We start from the raw sequence: 22,857 nt of genomic DNA, 5'->3' as shown, positions 1-22,857 counted from the left end.
CTTCGTAGCTAAGCGGTTAGCGTATGCGCCTTTGGTGTGGGAAACCCGAGTTCGATTTTCGGCGGGAACTCATGTGGTTCGGATTTCATGTTAATTAGTAGGTGCCGTCTCATATACTCTCGCTGTTGAAAGGGACGTTAACCTCAAAATCAACTCAATTCAACTCAAAAACTTCCAGATGCATGCAGAGTTCGGCATAATAGGTATTAAAATGCATATGCTGATCTGATTTGAAAAGACGAAATCTTTTTACGTATTATATTTAAGGTGTATTAATTTTGAAATTTGTGTAAACTGTTTCGCATTTCCGTTACACTTCGTTTGAAGATGGAAATACTGACCTTGGAATAAAAACATGTTTATATTTCACGAATTCTGTAGAAGCTGAAGTAATGCTTCAATGAGAAGCCTATTTGTTTAAGATATTTCTAGGACCAATTTTCATGGAAGTAACCACTGTAGAATAAAACTACAGATAACGACTCTAAGAGAGTGACTTTAGACTTGAAGTACGTCATTACCAACAGAGAAAAAATACTAGTGTATGGAAAATGGAGACCGGTCTCACTGTACTGCTTAATTATTCTTTAATAACTTCACGAAATATTTAGTAATCACATCGTTGGTTTGAATGCTAATTTGTCAGGAAAGACAAATTCTTTTCAGGTTTGAATTAAGGCTACTTGTTCTTGTAAATAAATCAGCTTTCGAATTTAATTCCTAATTATTTAATATGGCTCTATGTTGTGAGTGTCAAATGAGAAATAAGTTACACATACACAATTTCTAAACATTTTATCCGAAAGTTTTAATATTGTATTACATATACGTATGTAAATTTTATAGTGAAAGATTACGAAATTTGAATTCTTTTGTTTGTATTGTAACGGTATTGTATAATTTTTTATATAATAATTTGTATTTACGGGCAAAATGTGCTTTTAAAATATGCACAAGCTGTTCAAAAGGAAGAAGAAAATATAAAGAGAAATAGATGTAATTTCCTTTCTGTTATTATGATTGATGTTCTGTTGTGATAGTGATATGACATATTTTGTAAGTTGCCATAACAACGAAAAACATATAATGTATAGAGAATCCATCTTGCGATATATACATGTGCAGCATTTAAAAGTGTGTAACTGTTTAATTTATTACGTACTACAATAAAAAGAAGGGTAATATTTAAATGAAGTGTTTAGATGGATTTTGATAAAACAGTAACCTAGATTATGTAAATATACGGATTGAGGGCTATAACGACATATAAAATATGCAAAACAAGCATTAAACTAATTACAAACTGGTGATTTTCATAGTAATACACATTTAGTGGTCGTTATAGTATACTTTTATTCACGTATTTGACTGAGAGCATACTATTATTCTAGTATTATTTTAGTAACTTTAAAATTACAAATTCGTTTGCTTTCTCTTTTCATTTCTCTTAAAAGAAAAGGGGAAAAAACATAGGTTTTGACAGAAGGCATATTACAAACTAGTGGCTATTACAGTTCCAAAGAACTGAGCTATAGGGTCGCTACATTCCCGACGCAACAGATAACTATCAATATTTGACTATCAAGAAGTGAATACAAATATCTTATAATTTGAATAATGTTTATATAGCATGAAGAAGAAATTTTGTTCATATTGATATAGGTCGATGCTTGGTTACTTGGTCAAGACATATGTCTAATGTATACAGAGTAGAGACAGTAGACATGTCTAATGTATACAGAGTAGAGATATAAAATTTTGTTAGTACTTCCTAGAATAATAAAGGAGGCCTTACCAAATCATTTGAAGAATTTGTTCCTCCACTGGTGCAAGTGTGTGAAGGGTGAAAGTTGTGGTAATTATTGTTTAAAAATAATAGTAAATAATTATTTATTTAGTCATAGTAATTGGTGTGCTCACCAGAAACTTTGGAAGTTATCAGGCATAAGTAGAGAAAAACAAATTCCTTTATATTTCATCAATTATCACCACAATTTCTCACATTTTAAGGAGAAAGGAAAGAATCTATACAAACAGTGATGTCAGAATCAATTATTTAGACAGATATGCAGAAAATACACGTGATGGTTATAAATGTGTCAAGTTTTATATATAAAATGTGATAGAAATATAGTTATTGATAGATCCTATATGGTACATATTTTAGAAATTGAAATCTTATCTTCTTACCCAAACTGGCGTCCATATTTAGAATTTCATTTTCACGATATTTCGACCCCCTCTATAGTCATCATGCTCTCATGCTTGTAAAGTGTAAGTTGGAAAGTCACTCCTTTTATTTACATTTTTTTATTTATGTATTTATTTTCTTTTTAGTTTTTCTAACCATGTAAAGGAAATATTGCCCCAAGTATTATAAAAAACACACGCTATGTCTATCCGACACTTGTAAATATTGAAAAGACTCACTTTCATAGAATTTAAAGCAGCTTTCTTGCTTTTATAAATAAAATCAATATCACTTACTACTAATTTCCTGTGTAAAATTACGTAGTTTAGTGTAAACGGTTACTTTTTTATGTTTCTTTTGAATTCTTCTTAAATTGTAATCTATACTTCTTTACTTTTTACTGAAGTAACACATAATTTTTAAACTTGTCACTTATGTTGAATTTATACTTCAATTCTGTGCCTATTTCGACATTAGTTGACACTTAATTTTCATTTCAATGTAAATCTCAGCAAGCAGATTTTAAACTCACTGTGAAAATCAATGTTGATAGATCAACTGCAACGGTTATGACTCATGTGTAATATAACAATCACTAGATTCTATACCTATACAAATGTTTGAGTCCGGTTAGTTCGATTAAAATTAAGTCATTTTACCTATGATCAAGATTCTCTCTATGTAAACTGAGTACCGAATTTTCTAGGTTTGATGAAGGATTCCAAAACATTCCTTTCCGTGCCCTTCGAGCACAAATATAGCACTTCAACTCGATCGATTTAAATGCTCAGTTTCCTGTGGGTTTTTCTAGATACCCACAGGAAACTGAGCATTTAAATCGATCGAGTTGAAGTGCTATATTTGTAAGGAAAAACCTGATGTAAGGAATTTTCGCCTTTTGTGTCTCTTACTGTTCTTTAATCCTGGTCTTGAAGTTCCTTTTCGTCATTGCTATCTCGGGTTCATTGTAAATGCAATACGCTTCGTAAATTTCTGTAAATTCAAGTTTTCTCTGTTGTATTTTTTGTATATTGAAAGATAATTTTTGAAACTCAGTCCTTATTTAACTGAAATTTGATGCCAAAATTGTTGCCTAGCTTTTCATTCGTTCAGATATTCTCGGCTGGAAAGGTAGTGAAATCCATCTATTTTCCACTTTAATTTTGTTAATCGATCTTCTGTAGTATTCCCATGCAAATTTTTTCCAGTCGTCAAGAGTGTAATCATCGAATGCATATCTCTTACCCAGAATGAATAATTTCTCTATGGGGATTTCCTGGTCTTTCAAAATGTCAGCTTTAATGAGATTAGAGTACTTAGAATCCTTATTAACTAAAAAAAATTCTTCCAAAATGATTGTCGTTAACGGTGCATTCCGATAAAGACAATCATTTTGTATAGGAACTTCTGTACTTATAGACTCGTAAAATGGCCAATGAAGTTTATTTCTGACTCAACATACCTAATTTTAGATATTCCGTTAGGAGTAACATAGAGATTCTTTCTGACATACAATCCATGGTAAACACAAACAAACTAAAATTAGCTTCTATAGACGTACCGTAACAGACACGTACAACTCAGTACTGTAGTATTCTGATGCGCACACACACACACACACACACACACACACACACACACACACACACACACACACACACACACACACACACACACACACACACACACACACACACACACACACAAACCCTCAGAGAAAACGAAGTTTCGTATTTAGTGATTTATGAGGTTCAAAACTGTTGGAATATTTGTTGAATAATAATTATTTTCAGTTTGACTATAGCATATACAGACAGAAAGAAGGTTTATTATCCCCCCCCCACTTGTTGCCATCAGTTGCAACATTGGGATTAATCACTTTGAATCACAAATTTTACATAAAGCATAAACATATTAGATATTTTCAGTACGTCGATGGTTGATTGATTATTTAAAAAGACAATGATATACTTACCGATCTAATGTCTGAATTAAACAACATTCACTATATCATCAAGTTCAAGTTGAGAAAGAATCAATAGCCTTGACATTCATATTCAACATCTCAATAATACATTTTGCACCTCTATTTACTGAAAACAAATAGCTTCAGGAACTTTTGTTCATAAGGATTCAACACACACTAATTTCATTAAAGCTAACATTTGGAAAAATTTCTTTTCAATGACATTTCGTTATTCCACTGTTAAAAAAGATCTAGAAACCCATAGAGAAATTATACATTTTGGGTAAGAACAATGGATTTGATAATTACACTCTCGGGAAATAGAAAGATTTGGATGGTAATACTACAAAAAACAGATTTTAAAAAAAAATTAAAATAGAAAATAAGTAGATTTCGAATGGGTTCTTTGGTTGAAAATTTCTGAAAGAATAAGAAAAATAGGCAACAATGTTGGTATCAAATTTTCAGTTAAATGAAGGACAAGCTTCGAAAATTTTCTTTCAACATTCAATACTTACCACAGAGAAAACTTGAAATCACCAGCAGTTTACGAAATGTATTGGATTTGCAATGAACACTATAACACTACATAGGAATAATGAAAAGGAACTTCAAGACCAGGATTAAAGATCATATAAGAGACGCAAGAGGCGAAGACATCCCTACATTAGGCTTTACTAGACACCTATAGGAAAGTGGTCACGTAATCGACAGAGTTGAAGTTCTATATGCTGAAAGAAATATTTTCGAGTTAGAACTTTAAATTCAAAATTAAATTAAGATGGAGGGAATCTTAATCATAGGTGGGATGATATAATATTAATCAAACTAAGAATGCACAGTAACTTAAAACACACATATTTTCTGGACCCAAACATTTGAAGGGTAAGGGGAAAAAAGAAGGAATGTCAAAAAATTGCATTTTCGAGAAAACTGCGTTTTAATATTGAAAACCGCGTACAAAGAGTTATTAAATTTTTCGCCCCTTTTTACATGGACATTCCTATATCAATGCATGCATGGCATATGCAGTCAAATAGTAGCAAGAGTAACCAACAGATAGGACAAACCACCCGATAAAGCACATGCATGGACATTCCTTGTTTTTTTCCCTTACCCTTCATTTATACAGGCATGAAATCTAGTGATTATTATATTACACATGGCTCACAACCGTTGCAATTGATCTGGCAACATCGATCTTTATAGCAAGTTTGAAATCTGTTTGTTGAGTTTTGGACTGAAATGAAAATTAAGTGTCAACTAATGTTGAAATAGGCACAGAATTGAAGTATAAATTCAACATAAGTGACAAGTTTAAAAATGATGTGTTACTTCAGTAAAACGTGAATGAGTGTACATTACAATTTATGTAGAATTTAAAGGAAATATAAGGGAATTATTGTTTATATTAAACTACATAATTTTAATCATTTTACTCATAGACAATTGTTTCTCATTGAGATAATATAAAGAGCTTAATATTACCTCAATGTCATTTCTTGACAAATCTTGCACTTTCTAGCTTTCGGATTTGTCCTGAAAAACTAGAAAATAAAAGATTTTTCTAGGAATTACAATTATCTGTAAGTAAAATTATTGTAAGTATTCCTGATATATTGTCTTAAGTACATAATTTTACGTGGAAAATTAATAGTAAATGATATTTTATTTGTAAAAACAGTTCACAAAGAATCTGATTTAAGTTCTATGAAGGTACGCGATTACAATACCCATAAGTGTTGAATTACATAATATTTTCGGAGTACTTGGGGCTATTTTGTTGTGCATGACTAGGAAAGCATCAACAAATGTAAAAGTACTGACATTCCAGCTTACATTTTACAAGCACGAGAGCATGACCACAGAGAGAGAGCCGAAATATTTTGAAATACAGAAGTAAGATGTTTGGATATCAAGTTACATTTTAATTTTTATGATACAAATACTCCAAACATCTTTACAGGAACAAATTGGATCACTGAATGCTAAGTTTGATCAAAAGTTCTGGACATTAGATTTGTTCAATTGGCAACTAAATTGACAGTTCTTTGCTAGAGCATAATAACAATAATCATATTTCGTACTTAACATTATTATTGCTTGAATGAGATCAAACTTTACTTAAGCAAATCGGGCAAAACAGAAATGGGTATTTTTATGAGTATTTTTAGATAAAGGGTTTGTGAGGCACTTTAGGAACAAAGAAGTGAAGTTAAGAGGTCATTTAGTGGCATATGATTAAGTTGTGTGATCTTGAAGAACTGCCAGGTGGGGAGAGACTGCAGTTAATTAATGTTTGTAAAAAATGTGTATTTGATGGCAAGTTTTCTTATGGACAGTTTTCTTAGGATAAGTTTTCTAGATCACATCAGATAAACTGTGAGATATCTTCAGATGAAATAATAATAATAATAATAATAATAATAATAATAATAATAATAATAATAATAATAATAATAATAATAATAATAATAATAATAATAACTACTGGTCAGAATGACTTCAAATTTAAACTGAATATACTTGAAGAAGGGGGTAACGATATAGCATAAGAAAACAAAGTTCCAAAGTGTATCAATAGATGGCACTGTAAGCAGCATAACGAAAGTGGATTCGGCTACAAGTTACATTTTAAATCGACATACGACGGTTTTGGCATGAGTTGGACATTAAACCAACTGTATTGTCCAATGTGCATGATTGTTTCGGTTTTGTGACGAAAAAACTGACTTGTAAGTCATTCAACAGTTGTGGCACTGTTAGTGGAAAACCTATCCACCGAATCATTGTGTGCTTTTTATGCAGTTTTTGGCTCAAAGACAATTAAAAACCGAATATCTGTGTGGTTTTTATACGGTTTTTGGCCTGAGGATAATTAAAAACTGATTTTTCCCATCAAATGTGGCACGACCTTGCCGTAGTGAATGGGCTTTCCGCTAACAGTACCGCAACTGTTGATTGACTTGGAAGTCAGTTTTTCCGTCACAAAACCGAAACAATCATGTACATTGAGTAGTACAGTTGGTTTAATGTGCAACTCATGTCAAAGCCGTTGTATTTCGATTCAAAATGTCACTTGTAGCCAAATCCACTTTCATTATGCCACTTACAGCGCTGTCTATTGATACACTTTGGAACTTTTTTTCTTATGCCACACTGTTTGCACCTTCTTCATGTATATTCAGTTCAAATTTGAAGTCATTCTGACCAGTGGTTCTTTTTTCACAGTATTTTGAAAGTTGGACTTTAATGTAATCACTCTGTATTTATAATGAAACTTTATAAATAAGACTTCTGAAACTTTCTCTTTTTTAAAGAAAACAAATAAATACTGACTTTCAAAGGCAACTTACATTCTTCATCTTCAGAGCTCAACTAATGTAGAATTGTTAGATAAATGTTCCGTCATTGCAACTCTAAATTTAAATTATAAATTAGATAATATAATATCGAACTTATTTCAATGTTAGGTCTAGGGGTAATTCAAACAATAAAACTGTTCAAATAGTTAATGTTTAATAACATTAAAAATATATTTATTATCAAAAAAAATAGTAAAAGAGGCAATAAAAATAAGCTTGAGTACAAGCAATGTGAGATGATTTGATATGGGATGCTATTTGAAAATTAAAAGCTATTTGCCATAGCAATAACTTTGACATTAAAGATTAACTATTGTAATAATTTTATGTAATATTTTGTGACAGCAGAACTCTGCAAATGAAGGCTTAATGATCTTTGAAACCGTAGTATTTAAAGTTACAGAAAAATAACTTATTTCTTTCATTGTACAGGTGTTTCAAGCTTTGTATATCTACAAATGTATAATATATGATATCGTACCTGTATAGTACTTTCAGTGACAGCCCTTCTACGATACACAGCCGAACCCACGATCAAATGATTATTCAGATCAAATGGCTTCTTCTCCCATGCATATTGGCCCCACCGTGTTGTCAAAACAGTCTGAAGATTTGGAAAAATAAGTTGATCTTTTTCGTCTTTCTTATCGATGATTTCTTGCTGTAAATATAATAATAATAATCATAAATGTAATATTGCTTGTATAAATAAAAATCATACATAATACGAGGATTGTTCAATAAGTTTTGCCTCCAAACCTCTAATTTTTTATTAATTGTTGTAAGTGCATAATTGTACCATCATTTTTTTTTTTTACAAGAATGATGACCAAAGCCCAAAATTTATAATAAAATCTCATACTTCACGTATTTTCATTCTTGTAAAAAAAATGTATTGAATGATTTCAAGCTATTAATGAACTTTTTCATTTATTTTGCTATGCAATACAAAATGTGGACTCCGTGGTAGATTGTTCACCTCCGTGGTTCGATGCCAAGTCAAGGATTATTATAAAACATCGTATTCATGAGTTTTCTCGAGGTTATTTACTTTCCCCCCACATTATCAGACCACCATTTTTCTTTCAAAATCATTCATTTTCATGAATCATTCACCTCCATTAACCTAGCGGGACGTGAAACTCTTAAATTTCAACCAAAAGACCTGGACAAGAATTCATTTTCATACGATAATATTATTAGACTAAGTGCTAAGAATTTAAAAATAGACAAATACTTTATCATCGCCGTATCCATTAGTTTCTAGTACAGTAAACTCAAAATAATAAAAAAAATATATATTGTAGCTTGGTCTCAAAGTTTATAGTCTCTCTTGACAAATTCCAAGTTTTCGGCTTTAAGCCATCATTTAAATAGTTGATTAATGATATGAAAATAAAAATTATTTCACATTTTTTTAAGTTACAAAGATTGTACATAAGCAGCTTGGGCAATACACTGAGAAACAAGAAATTGCACCCTTGACAAATGAAGTAAAAAATATAAAATAAAATATAACAACTTTATTTACGTTATATAGTTGAAAATTTATGGGTGAAAAATGTATGCAATACACAGATCAATATTATCAATTTTAAGTTCATAGTCATGGAGGGAAAATGAAGTATAAAACCAGAAACATTAAATACGTATGTAATACAGTTATTTGCTTTTTAAAAAATCAATTGTTTACATTTCACTTTCGAAATCAAACAGTTATAAACTAACCTAAAATTGAATAATAAATAGTTTAAAGAGGTCAAAGTTATCAGTCGAGTAGCAATATACCAATCCTCATGACTACAACCTGGTATCAATCTCTATTGTCCACAACAGCGTATAGAAAAACTATGTTGTTAGAAGGGTTATATAAAGTTATCTAAATTTTAGAAAAAAAAAACTATTTCCATACGGTAATATGAAAGTATATTACCTGTATTTTATCTTTAATGAAATCTGGATCCAATCTTCCTTTTACTTGTAGCAACAGTGTTATGATCCCTTGATTCCGCCTCGTGTCAATAGCCGTTCGAACAGAGTAACTACGTACAAATTGGACATCGGGAAATCTTCTTTCGAGATATTGGTACCATACATTGCGCACTCCATTGACAACTGAAAAAGGAAGTATTAAAATTTATGTTAATTTGTCGTAAACATAGATAGATAGCAAATGTTTAACAATATAGTATAATAGTGACTTATTGAATAATGGGCAGGCCATATTATCGTACGGTACTCTGTGAAAACTTCTTTTGTCACAAAAGCAAGGAATAATAAAGGATTCTTTTTAAAAATACGTATCTCAAAAAAGCCTGACTTACTAAAAATAATACAAAATTTACTATTTTTTCTTTTACTTGTTTTTCATAAGTGAAAGGAGATAATGAAATGCAACTTACCACAATCATACATTATGTTATTCTACAACAGAAAAGATTAACCTGAAGAATTTTCAGTGTTGTTATCCATAGAAATTATAGTGTTGCCAGAATAGCATCTCCCCCAAAATTTAAGTTAAGACAATGACTAGAGGAACGAACTCAACTGCATTTGATTACGTATCATGTTGTCTTGGTATCCTGGGAACTAATTTTTAAATAACATTATTATTTAATTTTAATAAGTGTATGTTAAAACTATTTTGTTTATTACAAATTAGATACAACTATTATTTAAAAAGTAGTTTACAGGATACCAAGACAACATGATACGTAATCAAATGCAGTTGAGTTCGTTCCTCTAGTCGCTGCCTTAACTTAGATTTTGGGGGAGGTGCTATTCTGGCAACACTGTAATTTCTATGGATAACAACACTGAAAATTCTTCAGGTTCATCTTTTCTGTTGTAAAATAACATTATGTATGATTGGGGTAAGTTGCATTTCATTATCTCCTTTCCCTTATGAGAAACAAGCAAAAGAAAAAATAGTAAATTTTGTATTATTTTTAGTAAGTTAGGTTCTTAAGAGGACACAGAGAACTCAATTCTTTTGCCAAGGATAAAGTAGCTCACGAAAAAAGTGAATAAAATGAAATCTTTTTTTAACGTCTTTTTAGGCTAAGGGAGATGGATGATTAAGATAAATCGATGATGATTTAAGAATTGGGGGAATGAGAAAGTGAGAAGAAACGTAAGTACCCCGAGAAAACCCACGGACACGATGTTGACCACCACAAACTTACTTGACCGGGAATCGAACCAAGGACCCCAAGTAAGCATTCTACCACTGAGCTACCGTGCTCCTTTTAATTTCCATGAAGCAAAAAGTATAAAATGTATTGAGGAACTTTTTTTTTTTTCAATCGATTCAGCGTCCCAAGAACAGGTTTAATCTCTTCCTTTGACCAAAAGTAGTAAAAATTAACCATTTCGGGTTTCAACGTTCATCGCTATAGAACAGAACTTGTAATAGATAGCGATTTTTTTTTTTTTTTACAGTAGATTTAGCGTCTCAAGGGAACGTACATCAACCACCAGCAACCCTAACAAAACCGGAAGTGGTTCACATTTACTAGTACTTCCGGTTTCAATGCTTATTCCCATAAAGCGAAAACGATAAGGGATACCAAAAACTGTTTCCGACAGATTCAGCGTTCCAAGAATGAGTTTTGTGTTGACTTCTACCTCTCTCTCTCTTTCTCTTAAAACCGGAAGTTTTAAAAATCTATTTATTTGATTACAACACTGAACGAATAATGGAAATACTGTGTAGTTAGTCACAAGTAGATTTTTTTATGGCATCTGTGCCAATAATACCTTTCATCTCTGATTTTTGTTCTTTTTATTGCAACCAGAAGTGATAGACATCAATTACCACTTCTGATTTTAATGTTAATCCACATAGGACAAAATCAGTTAAGAGATAGCGGGTAATAGCTTTTTGTTATGAATTCAGCTTCCAAGGAATACAATCTATGTTTAATCTATTGCAACCAATAGTTATAGATATATTACTTCAAGTCTGAGTATTGCATTTGCATGGTTTGGAAGTCTATCGTAGTCTCACAGAGTGGAACAAAACTCTTTTGTTATTGAGACAACGAATGGCACGTTTTAGCATTAAAAAAAAATAGTTTTTCTGAAAAAAAAATCGTATTCGTGAAAAATTTTTGGCCTGAGGCATTTTACGAGGGGGTATCAAAAAGTTTGTGCAATCACCTAAAAGATAGCCTAACAAACTACGAACCCCCTCGGACATGCATTTTATAGTTGGGTCCTTGTAGTGTGTTAACCATGCAAGTTCTGGACTTGTTAAAACTTTTTTTTTTTTTTTTGCACGTAAATCACTGCAGATGCGATAATTGACAAGCTTGGCAGGCACGGGGCGTCATTAAGTGTTTCCATCTTCAATGGAAATCAGTAAAGCTGATCCACGAAGTGATGAGAGAAGTTTATAGGGATAAACATCCATCCTATGAAATGATGAAATAATATAATGATACTCAAGTGGAAACTGCAATTCTAAACTGGACACGTAACCACAGCGGACACCTCTAGATCTGGAATACTGTCTTTCATTAATAATGCCGCCTTGACGGAGAAAGTTGAGTGAAGATTATAATGGAAGGCAGGAGGATAACCATTGAAAATGTTATGTGTGCAATAGGTATGACTTATGAGTTTGTCTGGAATATCATTCAGAACCAGTTGCATCTTCGAAAACCGTCAGAACGGTAAATGCCAAGATTGCTCACAACTTTCCAGAAGAGAAATCGCTAGGACGCTGCAAGAGAAATGTTGCATCATTGTGAAATGAATGAACAGGACTCCGTTGGCAGACTAGTGACAATGGATGAAAGTTTGATTCATCTTTATGATCCAAAAACAAAAGAAATGAGCAAACAGAGCTCATTCGTGGCTAAGCGGTTAGCGTACGCGCCTTTGGCGTGGGAGACCCGGGTTCGATTCCCAGCGTGTGGTTCGGATTCCACGTTAATCAGTAGGTCCATCCACGTCTCATATAGATTCGCTGCTGAACGGGACGTTAAACTCAAAATCAACTCAACGAAATGAGCAAACAATGGAGACACCCATCCTTCTCAGCCTTACAATGTCCGAGTGCAGAAGTCTTCCGCCAAGGTGCTGTCTTCCGTTTTCTGGGACTGTGAAGGGGTCATCATGACATTACCTAGTACAGGGGCAAACTATTACTAGTATCTATTATTCCCATTTCCTGACTAAGTTACGAGAGGAACTGAAGAAGAAACGTAGTGAATTGGTCATTAAAAGGGTGTTACTGTTAGCAGACAATGCACCCGTCATTCCACCCATGCATCCATTATGAAAGCTGTGAAATTAAGATATGAAATATTACCCCACCCCTATACTCAGCGGACCTAACACCAACTGATTTGTTTCTCTTCCCAGAAATGGAGCGTCCACTCAGAGGACGCCATTTTGACTGTAGGGATGACGTCATTTCTGAGACTGAACTGTAGTTTCAAAGCCAAACTTCAGACTTTTACAAAACGGGCTTACAGAAAGTGAAGAGCTGTTGGCAAAAATGTGTCGCTAGACACGGTGACTACGGAGAGAAGGACTAACGCCATCATGGTGTCAGAGTTCTCCAGAGTGAATTCCTTCTAGGTGAGTTCATGAACTTTTTGATATCACCTCATATTTTGTTCTTAACCATATTATCTAACGATTGACTGGCTATATGTCTCATCTTTGGACAATATTATAGGCAGTGGCGTATTTACGATCTTGTTTCGGCTTTGCTAACTTTATTCCTGGAAATGTGAAAATTCTGCAAAATATTTCATTTACTTTAAAATAGGAAATAAAATTTCGGGGGGAGCTTAAGCCCGGAAGCCTCCCCTTAAATACACCACTGATTATAGGTAAACAAAAATTAAAACTCAAGAGTTAATAGTAATTTCGGGTCATACCTCAATAACCATATTGTGTACTCTCGTCATACTGGTGTCATAAATTAGAAGATAATAATGTATTAGTAGGTGGCTTGATTATCGTAGAAGCCCTAGCATCAAGCTTTGGGTTTACAAAAATGTTGTTCTCTATTTTCTCGAAAACTACGCATGAGGATTTGGATTTTTCATATAATTTTGTTCAGCTTAATGAGACCTATGGATTGACATATGCCTTATCTCTCGATTTTTTTTTTTTTTTTTTTTTTTTTTTTTTTTTTTTTTTTGTTAAACGCTAATAAATACATATTATATAATTTTGGTTATTTCACGATTGTCTAATTGTCTAAAATATTGTTGTTACATTTATGGAAAAAGTGTTTATTCATCTCTATTTTGCTCATATAGATTTTTGCGTTGAACTACCATTCAGATGTTTCAACGCTGTCAGTTACGTACAATGAGCAAATTTATCAGGGACACGCTACAAGATATCTCCGGACTTTGGATTTGTTTAGTTTAAAATGACGCAATCTGACACCAAATACTTATCTGCGGTATTTTTCAAATATAATAATAATAATAATAATAATAACTGGAAAAATAACTGGTCACGAGATACATGTCAAAGAAAAGCTAACTTTATAGCATTAGTGGCATTTGAAGTATACTGGGTGTATTAAAAGTCCGTGACCGTAAGCTAACTCAGTTATAAATAAAGATACGCTAAAATGGAAAGAAAGGAAAGTTATTGGAAATAGGTGGTTTTAATCTGAAATGATGGAATTTTCTCAATCCCACGAGCTGTTTGGGCTCCACACTCTTAAAACGCTCTATGTTAGATGAAAAGGCAACGTTTCCAATTCAGCAAACTGTTCCAACGGAACATAAAAGATTAGGGCCAGCTCTACCATACGTGCTACACATGCACTTGCACGGAGCGACAAGTTTCGAGCGCCGACGTTTCGAGGGGCGGCAAAAAATCTGTCCTAACTGTATTATTTAAAATAAATATCTCTTGTTGGGAACCGGATTCATGATGGTAGTTAAATCTACTAAGCTGACCTATTTGAATATTACATTCATAAATCATGTTTAGGTCGCATTAGTTTAAGGCCACATGGACAGTGCTAAAGCAAATGGTCAAACAAATCCCAGCATTAATTGCTTGATTGTGGCCAAATACAAAAATTCAACTCTCAAACAGTAGTGAACACCTACCCTATTTAGTTAGTTATCACAGTTTTTGATATGAAAACTAGTCTTGTCTTTGTCACAAGCAAAATCCCTTATCAATGGAGGTGGAAACATTTTTTTTTTTTACTTTTTTAACAGATATAGAAGGAAATTCAAGAAATAAAGATGAAAGAGCTAGTTGCAATGCAATTGCAAACTGATATATTGAGATTGAGGCTCGATATTGAATTCTATAAAAAGGATTACCATCTTTCCTCTGTAGGTGTGTTTGTTTTATCTTTCAGTAATGTAATAGATTATTATTTAAAGAAAAATAACAGAAACAACGTGATTGTATTTGTGGTGTTTAGGCCTTTATGAGTGCGAGTGCACTTTCCCTCCCCTTCGTTGTTTATGATGGTATAGCTAACTTAAAATCGTGGCTTTTAAGACTTGTTTTTTCTGGAAAAAGAAGGGGCGGCAAATTGTCTAGGGTTCGGCCCTAGTAAGGACACGCAAAATTGGCACGGTTAACGTGGACATTGATGTGTGTGATGGAATCTAGAAACAATATCGAAAACCATTCTCAAAAATACTGTATTGTTGGTGAGTAAGGGCCCCCACAGAACACCTTGCTGAATAGGCATGTTCCTTTTTTATTTAACATAAAACACCTTATCATTGTGAATACCAAATAGCTCGTGTGATTGGAAAAATTCCACCCTCTTAGATTATAAACCGCTTATTTTCAACAAAAACTTTCCTCTTTTTCCATGTTTGCGTATCTTACTCATAATGAAGTTGGCCTATGGCGCTCGACTTCCATTACATTCTTTATATTACTAAAATGCATCTTCGTTCATGCTTAGTTTCACGTCATTAATAATACTACTTCCCTTGGTTTTCCATTCATTTTCTTATTAGTTATATTGAAGTGAGGATCCGGGGGAGAGGGCTCTCCTGAATATAAGTAAGTTCCCCAATATGCATTTTGAACATTTTAATTTAAATAATCGAGAAGTAACAATACTTACGCAAAGAAAGTACTACTTTTCTGTCGTTACTTCACCCCACATTAAGGAGTTCATATTCTCTGTAGGATGCAGATCACTAAAGTGTTCACTGGTTATATCTAGAAATGGTAATATTTCTAATTCTCAGTCTGGTTTCAATCTGTCTCCAAGCCAAGCAGGTATCCAATTACTTTTTGCCACACACTACTTCTTGGTCCCGGAACCTCTCTCAACCTCAGTATCGTGTCCGTGAGTTTTCATGGTGTACTCCCGCTTCCTTCCACATTCTCATTCCACCAATACTTCCATCTTTATTCACTTGCTCTCATAATCTTTGTCCCTTAGTTTAAAGGCCATAAACGTGGGATGTTAAACTAAAAAACTTAATTTCGATCTCAGTATTATAGTAAGCTTTTCAAGAATTTGCCATATTTCCAAATTTCCAAATTTTTGGTTAATTATTTGTGTTTGAAAATGCATAACTCATGACACATCTCTAAAATGTTGATCTCATGAAAAGTTTTTCAATATATTTAGGTAATTAAGAATTTCTCAAAAGATTTAGTATCGTCTCCCTTAGCCTAAAGGGCATAACATGGGACGTTAACCTGAAAGAGCTAATTTAGTTCATTTTTTTCTTTTAAACAGCTATTAAATATTTCTCAAAAGGTTTGGACGATGAAACACTTTTCAAAATGTTAATCTGATTATAAGTTCCTTAAAGCATTAAATAATTAAGAGTTTCTCAAAATATTTGGTTAATTAAACGTTCTCTACATGCTTAACTAGTTAAACTTTTCTCAAAATATTTAGCTAATTCAACATTTCTAAAAAATTTTAGCTAATTTCATGTTTCTTAAAAGATTTAGTAAAAACATTCTCAAAATGTTAAGCGCTAATTGTTTCTCAAATGTTTAGAAAACATTATAACTTCAATACCACGACGAATCAAGGTGTACTACAGTCGCCGTATTAATTAATAAAGAAAGTCTTATTTTGTTAAGGTGTTTCCATCATTTTCAGAACATCTTTATATCGTTTCTTTCCATATTTGAGCATCGTGTAATTTTTCCACCATATATCCAGGGCCATGCTGTGGGGGGGCGAGCGGGGTGACGGCTCCGGGCGCCGAAATAAGGGGGCGAAAAATTCGGGATAAAAAAGGAAAAAAAGATAGGAACAATTGCTTGAAATATATGTATGGGGTTGCCGTCGTATACTCTCGCCCCGGGCGCTGATTTTCCACGACACGGCCCTGCATATATCTATGCAGATTTCCAATGTTCCGATATTCCTATCGGTTGAGCCATTGTAGTTATAGTGATTATACTAATTTTGTAAACTTCAAAATCTTTTCATTGAGAAAACTAACCATCAAATGCCAATACGTTTTCCTTTTCTGTTTTCTTTCTTTTTCTTTTTGTTATTATAGCAGGGGTGCCCACAAGGGGGGGCTATGACGCAAACTGCGTCATTGAAATATTTGGGGGGGTTAAAATCTATATAAATATGTTTGTTGAGGGGGGGGGGTAAAATTAATCGAAAAGAAGATTTTTTTCATGGAAGAACACCTACGGATAGACAATTGGGGGGGTGCATCATAGACATAAGGGGGGGGTGGGCACCACTGATTATAGTGAACAATAAAATGGGTTTCTAGTAGATGTCCTAGCTATAAAACTTCACCAAAACACCAAAGGATACGTTAAGAATAAGAAGAAAGTTTAAGTTAGGACACAGGATAATATGCTTGAAGTTGAAGATTAGAAAAAGAAATGTAGATCCAGGATTTTCTGCTTGCACTACTTTTTGACACGAAGTGAAACACTGGAGAAAACAACAAAGAAAGAGCCCTTTTTTAAAAAATTGAACATTTTGTTCAAAAGTTGTTATAGAAGTATAGAAGGTCTGTCTGTAAAGAAGTGAGATGGATTCCATAAAATTCGTTTATTTCTATCCCTGAAAGAAACTTTTCATCATTGGAAGGGAAAAACCTTTCCTTCTCTCTCTCTCTCTCTATCTATCTATCTATCTATCTATCTATCTATCTATATATATATATATATATATATATATATATATATATATATATATATATTTTTTTTTTTTTTTTGAATGGTAATGAAGATAGAAACAGGGAACGAATTTTATTTTGTGTAACAAAACTGATATATATATACATATATGAGTTAACCTCTTTTTTCAACCTTTTTGTAGTCGTTAGAAGGGAATTAAATCTCTCAGTTCAACGTCCCACGATTATACCCGTTAGGCTAAGGGAAAACAGATGATTAAGGCAAATCAATGATGGAAAAATGATGGAATGAGAATATGGGATGAAACGGGACCACCCTAAGAATCCTTCCGCGTCAAGAGAGATCTACGAGGGGTGTGTGATATTGATTACTGAAATAATTGCGTAGTAGCATCCATATCTTGAAACCAGGCCCGTATCCAGGGGAGTCTGTGGGGACCGGGTCCCCCCTAAAAGTTTTACAGTAGGCTTGCAATGGTGATGAACTATCATATGGTTGGATCGGGCCCCCCTACATTTTTGGGCTGGCTACGGGCCTGCTTGGAACGTCAATAAATGTCGGTGCTTTTCATTATGTTCAATCTTTATCAAATTTATAGCTACCATACACTGTTTTAATCATGTAAGATTAAAACAGTGTTTAAGATCTAAGAGTTGAGTTGACTTCAAAAAATGAAATGAAATCTTTGAGTTTTACGTCCCACGATTATGCCGGCGAGGCTAAAGGAGACGGTGATGAGGAGTAATGAATGAAATGGTGGAATGAAGAAAGTGGGAGGAAACGGGAGAACCCCGAGAAAACCCACGCACACGGTGTTTGTCCACCACAAACTTCACTTGGCGGGGGCTGGGATCGAACCCGAGACCCCAAGCACCGGAGGTGAACGCTCTACCACTGAGCCACCGCGGCCCCAAGTTGATTTTGAGTTTAACGTTCCTTTCAGTAGCGATGCTATATGAGACGGGACCAACTGATTATCGTGGAATCCGAACCACATGAGCTCACACGAAACACATGAATCGAGATCTATGACTTTAGTTAACTAGTATTACCGACGAGACTCGAGGGATTTCACGTCTCGTCTCGAATTAGAAAATACACTTCTCGTCTCGTGGATTGCACTAACTGTTGACTTGAGTTGATCTGATGAGTTCACAAAAAAATGATCAGATCGAACCTTTGAATATAACTGACAGATATGTACGTTATTAAGGACTACAAATTTGATTAATTATTCTAATTACTTACTGAAATAAACTATCAAAATGCAGGGTGCAAGAACACAGGCTCCAATAAATGCTACCAAAGTCTTCAAGAATTGTACCAGTCCAAAGTGCTCCTCCACCTCGCGTAGTGCCCACATGCTACGTGCCGCCATTAGACGCAAATGAGACGGCTTCCTCACTCGGTTAGCACTCCGGTACCTGAAATAAACAAATAATTAAGTTAATTACTGTATTATAACAGATGTGAAAGAAAATTGACATTAGCCAAGAAATATTGTAGAAAAACAAAGGGGAAACCTACAAATAACTTTTTGAAGATCTTCACTACACTACCACTACCTTTTAGAATTTCTTGAATAAATTACAATAACGAACAGCATAAATTAGTCATGACTTTTCTGATTGCAAAAATAATTTTTCTTCATTGATTTTAGCAAATCATTATAATTAAAAGTGTATAGTGTATAATGCATTCATTAACATTTATCCTCGCTTGTTCAATGTATTTTACCCTATTCTTGTTGTATTTTCTTTTTAAATTAAAACCCACATTACAACTTAGGTTTCAACAACTCGGGAGCTAAAAGTATCACGCTGATTGATACTCACATGTCAGCGTGAATGAGTGATTAACAAAAATGGAGGAACAGGGCGTGGAAAATCAGCGCCCGGGACGAGAGTATACGACGACGCCCCCATATATATATTCCAAGTAATTTTTCCTATCTTTTTCCTCTTTTCTCCCGAATATTTCGCCCCCTTACTTCGGCGCCCGGGACCGTCGCCTCCCCACGGCACGGCCCTGTGGAGGAAAACCTGAAATATTGAGTTTTGAAGGAAATTCTTGCGAACATTTCTTAAAACAAGATTGATACGGTCCTCCAAGTTTTCTAATTGCGTGGTTTTGTTCGGTAGATTTCATCCTTGGCCCAACCTTAAAAAAAAAAAAAAAAAAAAAGCGTGAGGTCAGGCCATTTATGTGGTCATCGTCTCTCCAACCAACGCCTTGGGAAATGTACTTCCACTTCTTTCTACATCTGCTATGAACTCGGACATGTATGACAATTTATGATCGTGCTATAATGAACTGCAGCATGAAGTCCATGAACACAAATCTTTGAAATCTTTTTAGTTTAACGTCCCACGATTATAGGCTAAGGGGGACAATGATTAACGCAAGTGAAGGATGAGGAAGAATTGGTGGAATGAAAAGAGGGAGGAAACGGGAGTACCCTAAGAAAACCTACAAGCAGGATGTTGCCTACTACAAACTTAATTTAGCCGGAGACAAGTCCATGAACACTTCGCCACCATTGTTGCATAATGACTAGAGATTTCCACACTTTTAAAACAAGTTATGTTAGTGCGATCCTGTAATGTCAGTTTCTCCATCTTCGTTAGTTATTCACTCACTCACGCTGGACAAATTATACTCCTGTAGTAGAATACGCATGAATCAATTTCGGGGAGTGTCCAAGCTCAATATGAGGATATTTTATATTAAAATTCCTAAAATTGCCCCTAAAATTAGGTTAAATTTACACAAAAGTCGAAATTTCGGGAGGGTTCGGACCCCTAGGACCCAACTCCTGCATACGTCTCTGCTCCTGGTTTCTCAGAAAACCTAAAATAATATAAAATAATAATTTTGAGAATTCATAAACTTCGACCAGAACTACGGCCATTTAAAATTAGATAGTGAATTCCCACCAACCTGCATATAGCTAGCTATGGATTGCTTTTGGAGTTGGCACTAATCAAACACATTCAACTTTACCTAAAAAGCAGAGGCGAAGTAATTGATGCAATCCTCTTTTCCAACATATGAATGTAGGGACTTAATTATCAAAATACTCTATTTTGGATGTCCCGGATACCAACCAAAGTTACTGCTGATGTAAAACTGCTCAGTATTGAAAAACGACTTACTCACAAATGTTATCCTCTAGAACTGTAAAGGTTACCGGAACTATTTGTGTAGTACTGAACTAAACATCGAAAAAAAAATGATCTTTGTCTCCGAAGAAAAAAATAATAGATGGAATTCGCGATAGTATTCTGAGAGTCGCAATTAGCTTTTATCTTAGACGGATTCTTAACATTGCCAAATAGGATTTAATAACTTTACTGTAATTTTTACTGATTTCAGAAACAGGAGAAGGTGCTTAATTCTACCCGTCTATATACTTTGTATATGTATCAGCTTTTCTTTAAAGAGAGATCGCATTGAAGTTTGCAACACAAAATGCTAATTATATAAACGAGAAATTGCATCGCAAAATGTGATGCATCTACGATTATAATTTATTACCAAAGTGTTTTTTTTTTTTTTTTTTTTTTTTTCAACAGAAAGCAATATAATATATCATTGTGTTTACGACATGACAAAGCCGTTCTCTTTTGACCTTACACACGTTTAAATTTTAGTGATGAAATTCCTTGGAAACCTTTGCAGTGACGTGACATATGGGAGGCGAGCAGGGCGACAGCTTCGGGCGTCACGTAAGGGGACGCAAAATTCGGGAGGAAGAAGATATAAAATGGAAGGAAAAAGTAACAAAAAGTGCTCAAAAATCCAAGAAAATCAGGGTTTATTTTTGAAAATGTCCTTACGCTTCGCGCCAACCATGGTAGCGCTTCTTGGCTGGTCTGTCGATCTCACTCATATGTACAGGGGCGCCGTCGTATACTCTCGCCCCGGGTGCTGATTTTTCACGGCACGGCACTTTGGCAGTTCCTTTCGGTATCTCTTATGTACTCAACAACATATACTACTATGGATTACGAACCTAATTGCTGGAAACTGGCCTTAGAATTCACTGGTTTCGTTAGCTTTTAAATATTGGAAGTAATTTCCTGCATTTCACATGTTTAGGCAATTTTTAACTTCACATTGTGGTTCGGTTTAATTTGATAGAAGAAAGTTAATGATTTTTCATAACTCTCATAAGGATTCTGGCCACCTCCATTCAATGCTCTCTCTCGCAATTCACTACTTCACTTTTTGTTTCATTATTTTACTTCCAGCTGTTTGTGATTTATAAGCAGTGAACGTTTTTATTTTAAACACCCGATATGTTTTGACGACCTCGACCAGTGTTCAATTTTACTTATGAAGCTTCCCATTTCTGTTCGTCTTAAAGACAACCTTTACCTATGTAACATTATAAGTTGTAGAATCATAATGTATTTTCTAAAGGGAAAAATGTAAAATCATATCGAAGGTTAAGTGTCAGAGTTGTCTAAGTGCCAAATTAGAAATTTCTGAGATATATGCTATAAGATGCCATTTTTTGGCTGGAGAGACATCAACCTATCGGCAAACATTGCTCATTCAGTACTGCCTCTTGCAATGATTTCTTGTATTTATCAAAAAGCTGTAATATTTTGCACAAAGCTGTCTGTCACATCCAATATATAATTATGAACGTAACAGTTCCACCATTACTTCCAACAACGGAAAATTCGTTGATTCATTTACGATTTGTTATTTACGTCTATATCAGTGGCGAGACAATATGGAGCGACACTCTCAGTATAACGTGGGATCTGAACCACAGTCATGCGTCCACTGGTAGGGATGCGCACGAGACGAGTTGAGACAGGATTTTCCTGACAAAATTCGAGCCGAGACACGGCTCTTACAATAGGGAAACATACATTTTTCGAGTCGAGACCACTTTTACAGCACATTTTCGAGACGAGACAGCCACAAATCTTCTCTCGTGCGCATCCCTATCCACCGGAATCGAACCCTGTACCTTGTACACTAAAGACATGTATGCTAGCCAGTAAGGAATATATATAGAGGAAAGTATAATACGTTATAATACGTATAATACGGAGGAGAGAGGAGGAAAGGTTAATACGTAAATTTGTGACAATAAACCACACTTTTACCACTACTTTCTTTTGTTTTTTAAACGTCAGGACCAGCGCCGTAACTTAGATTTCTTTTTCTGGGGGACATGCATTAATATGCGTATTTGGGCCCCCTAGAAAAAGTTGTTT

General features: G+C 34.2%; 1 protein-coding gene across 2 annotated transcripts in view; it reads right to left on the bottom strand.

The window, feature by feature from the left end:
* Nucleotides 1–22,857, bottom strand: part of LOC145664802 (uncharacterized) — a 67,521-nt gene that overhangs the window by 6,757 nt on the left and 37,907 nt on the right. For both annotated transcript variants that reach the window (XM_081731764.1, XM_081731763.1), the window contains exons 2-4: nucleotides 18,869–19,044; nucleotides 9,456–9,637; nucleotides 8,004–8,183 (exon numbers count right to left, since the gene is read on the bottom strand). In XM_081731764.1, coding sequence (XP_081587890.1) covers nucleotides 8,004–8,183; nucleotides 9,456–9,637; nucleotides 18,869–19,044 — 538 coding nt within the window. The remainder of the gene's footprint in view (nucleotides 1–8,003; nucleotides 8,184–9,455; nucleotides 9,638–18,868; nucleotides 19,045–22,857) is intronic.

This window comes from Thermobia domestica, chromosome 11, assembly GCF_964235325.1.
Source record: "Thermobia domestica chromosome 11, izTheDome1.hap1.1, whole genome shotgun sequence".
Taxonomy (NCBI): Eukaryota; Metazoa; Arthropoda; class Insecta; order Zygentoma; family Lepismatidae; genus Thermobia; species Thermobia domestica.
This window is presented reverse-complemented; position numbering and strand designations above follow the sequence as displayed.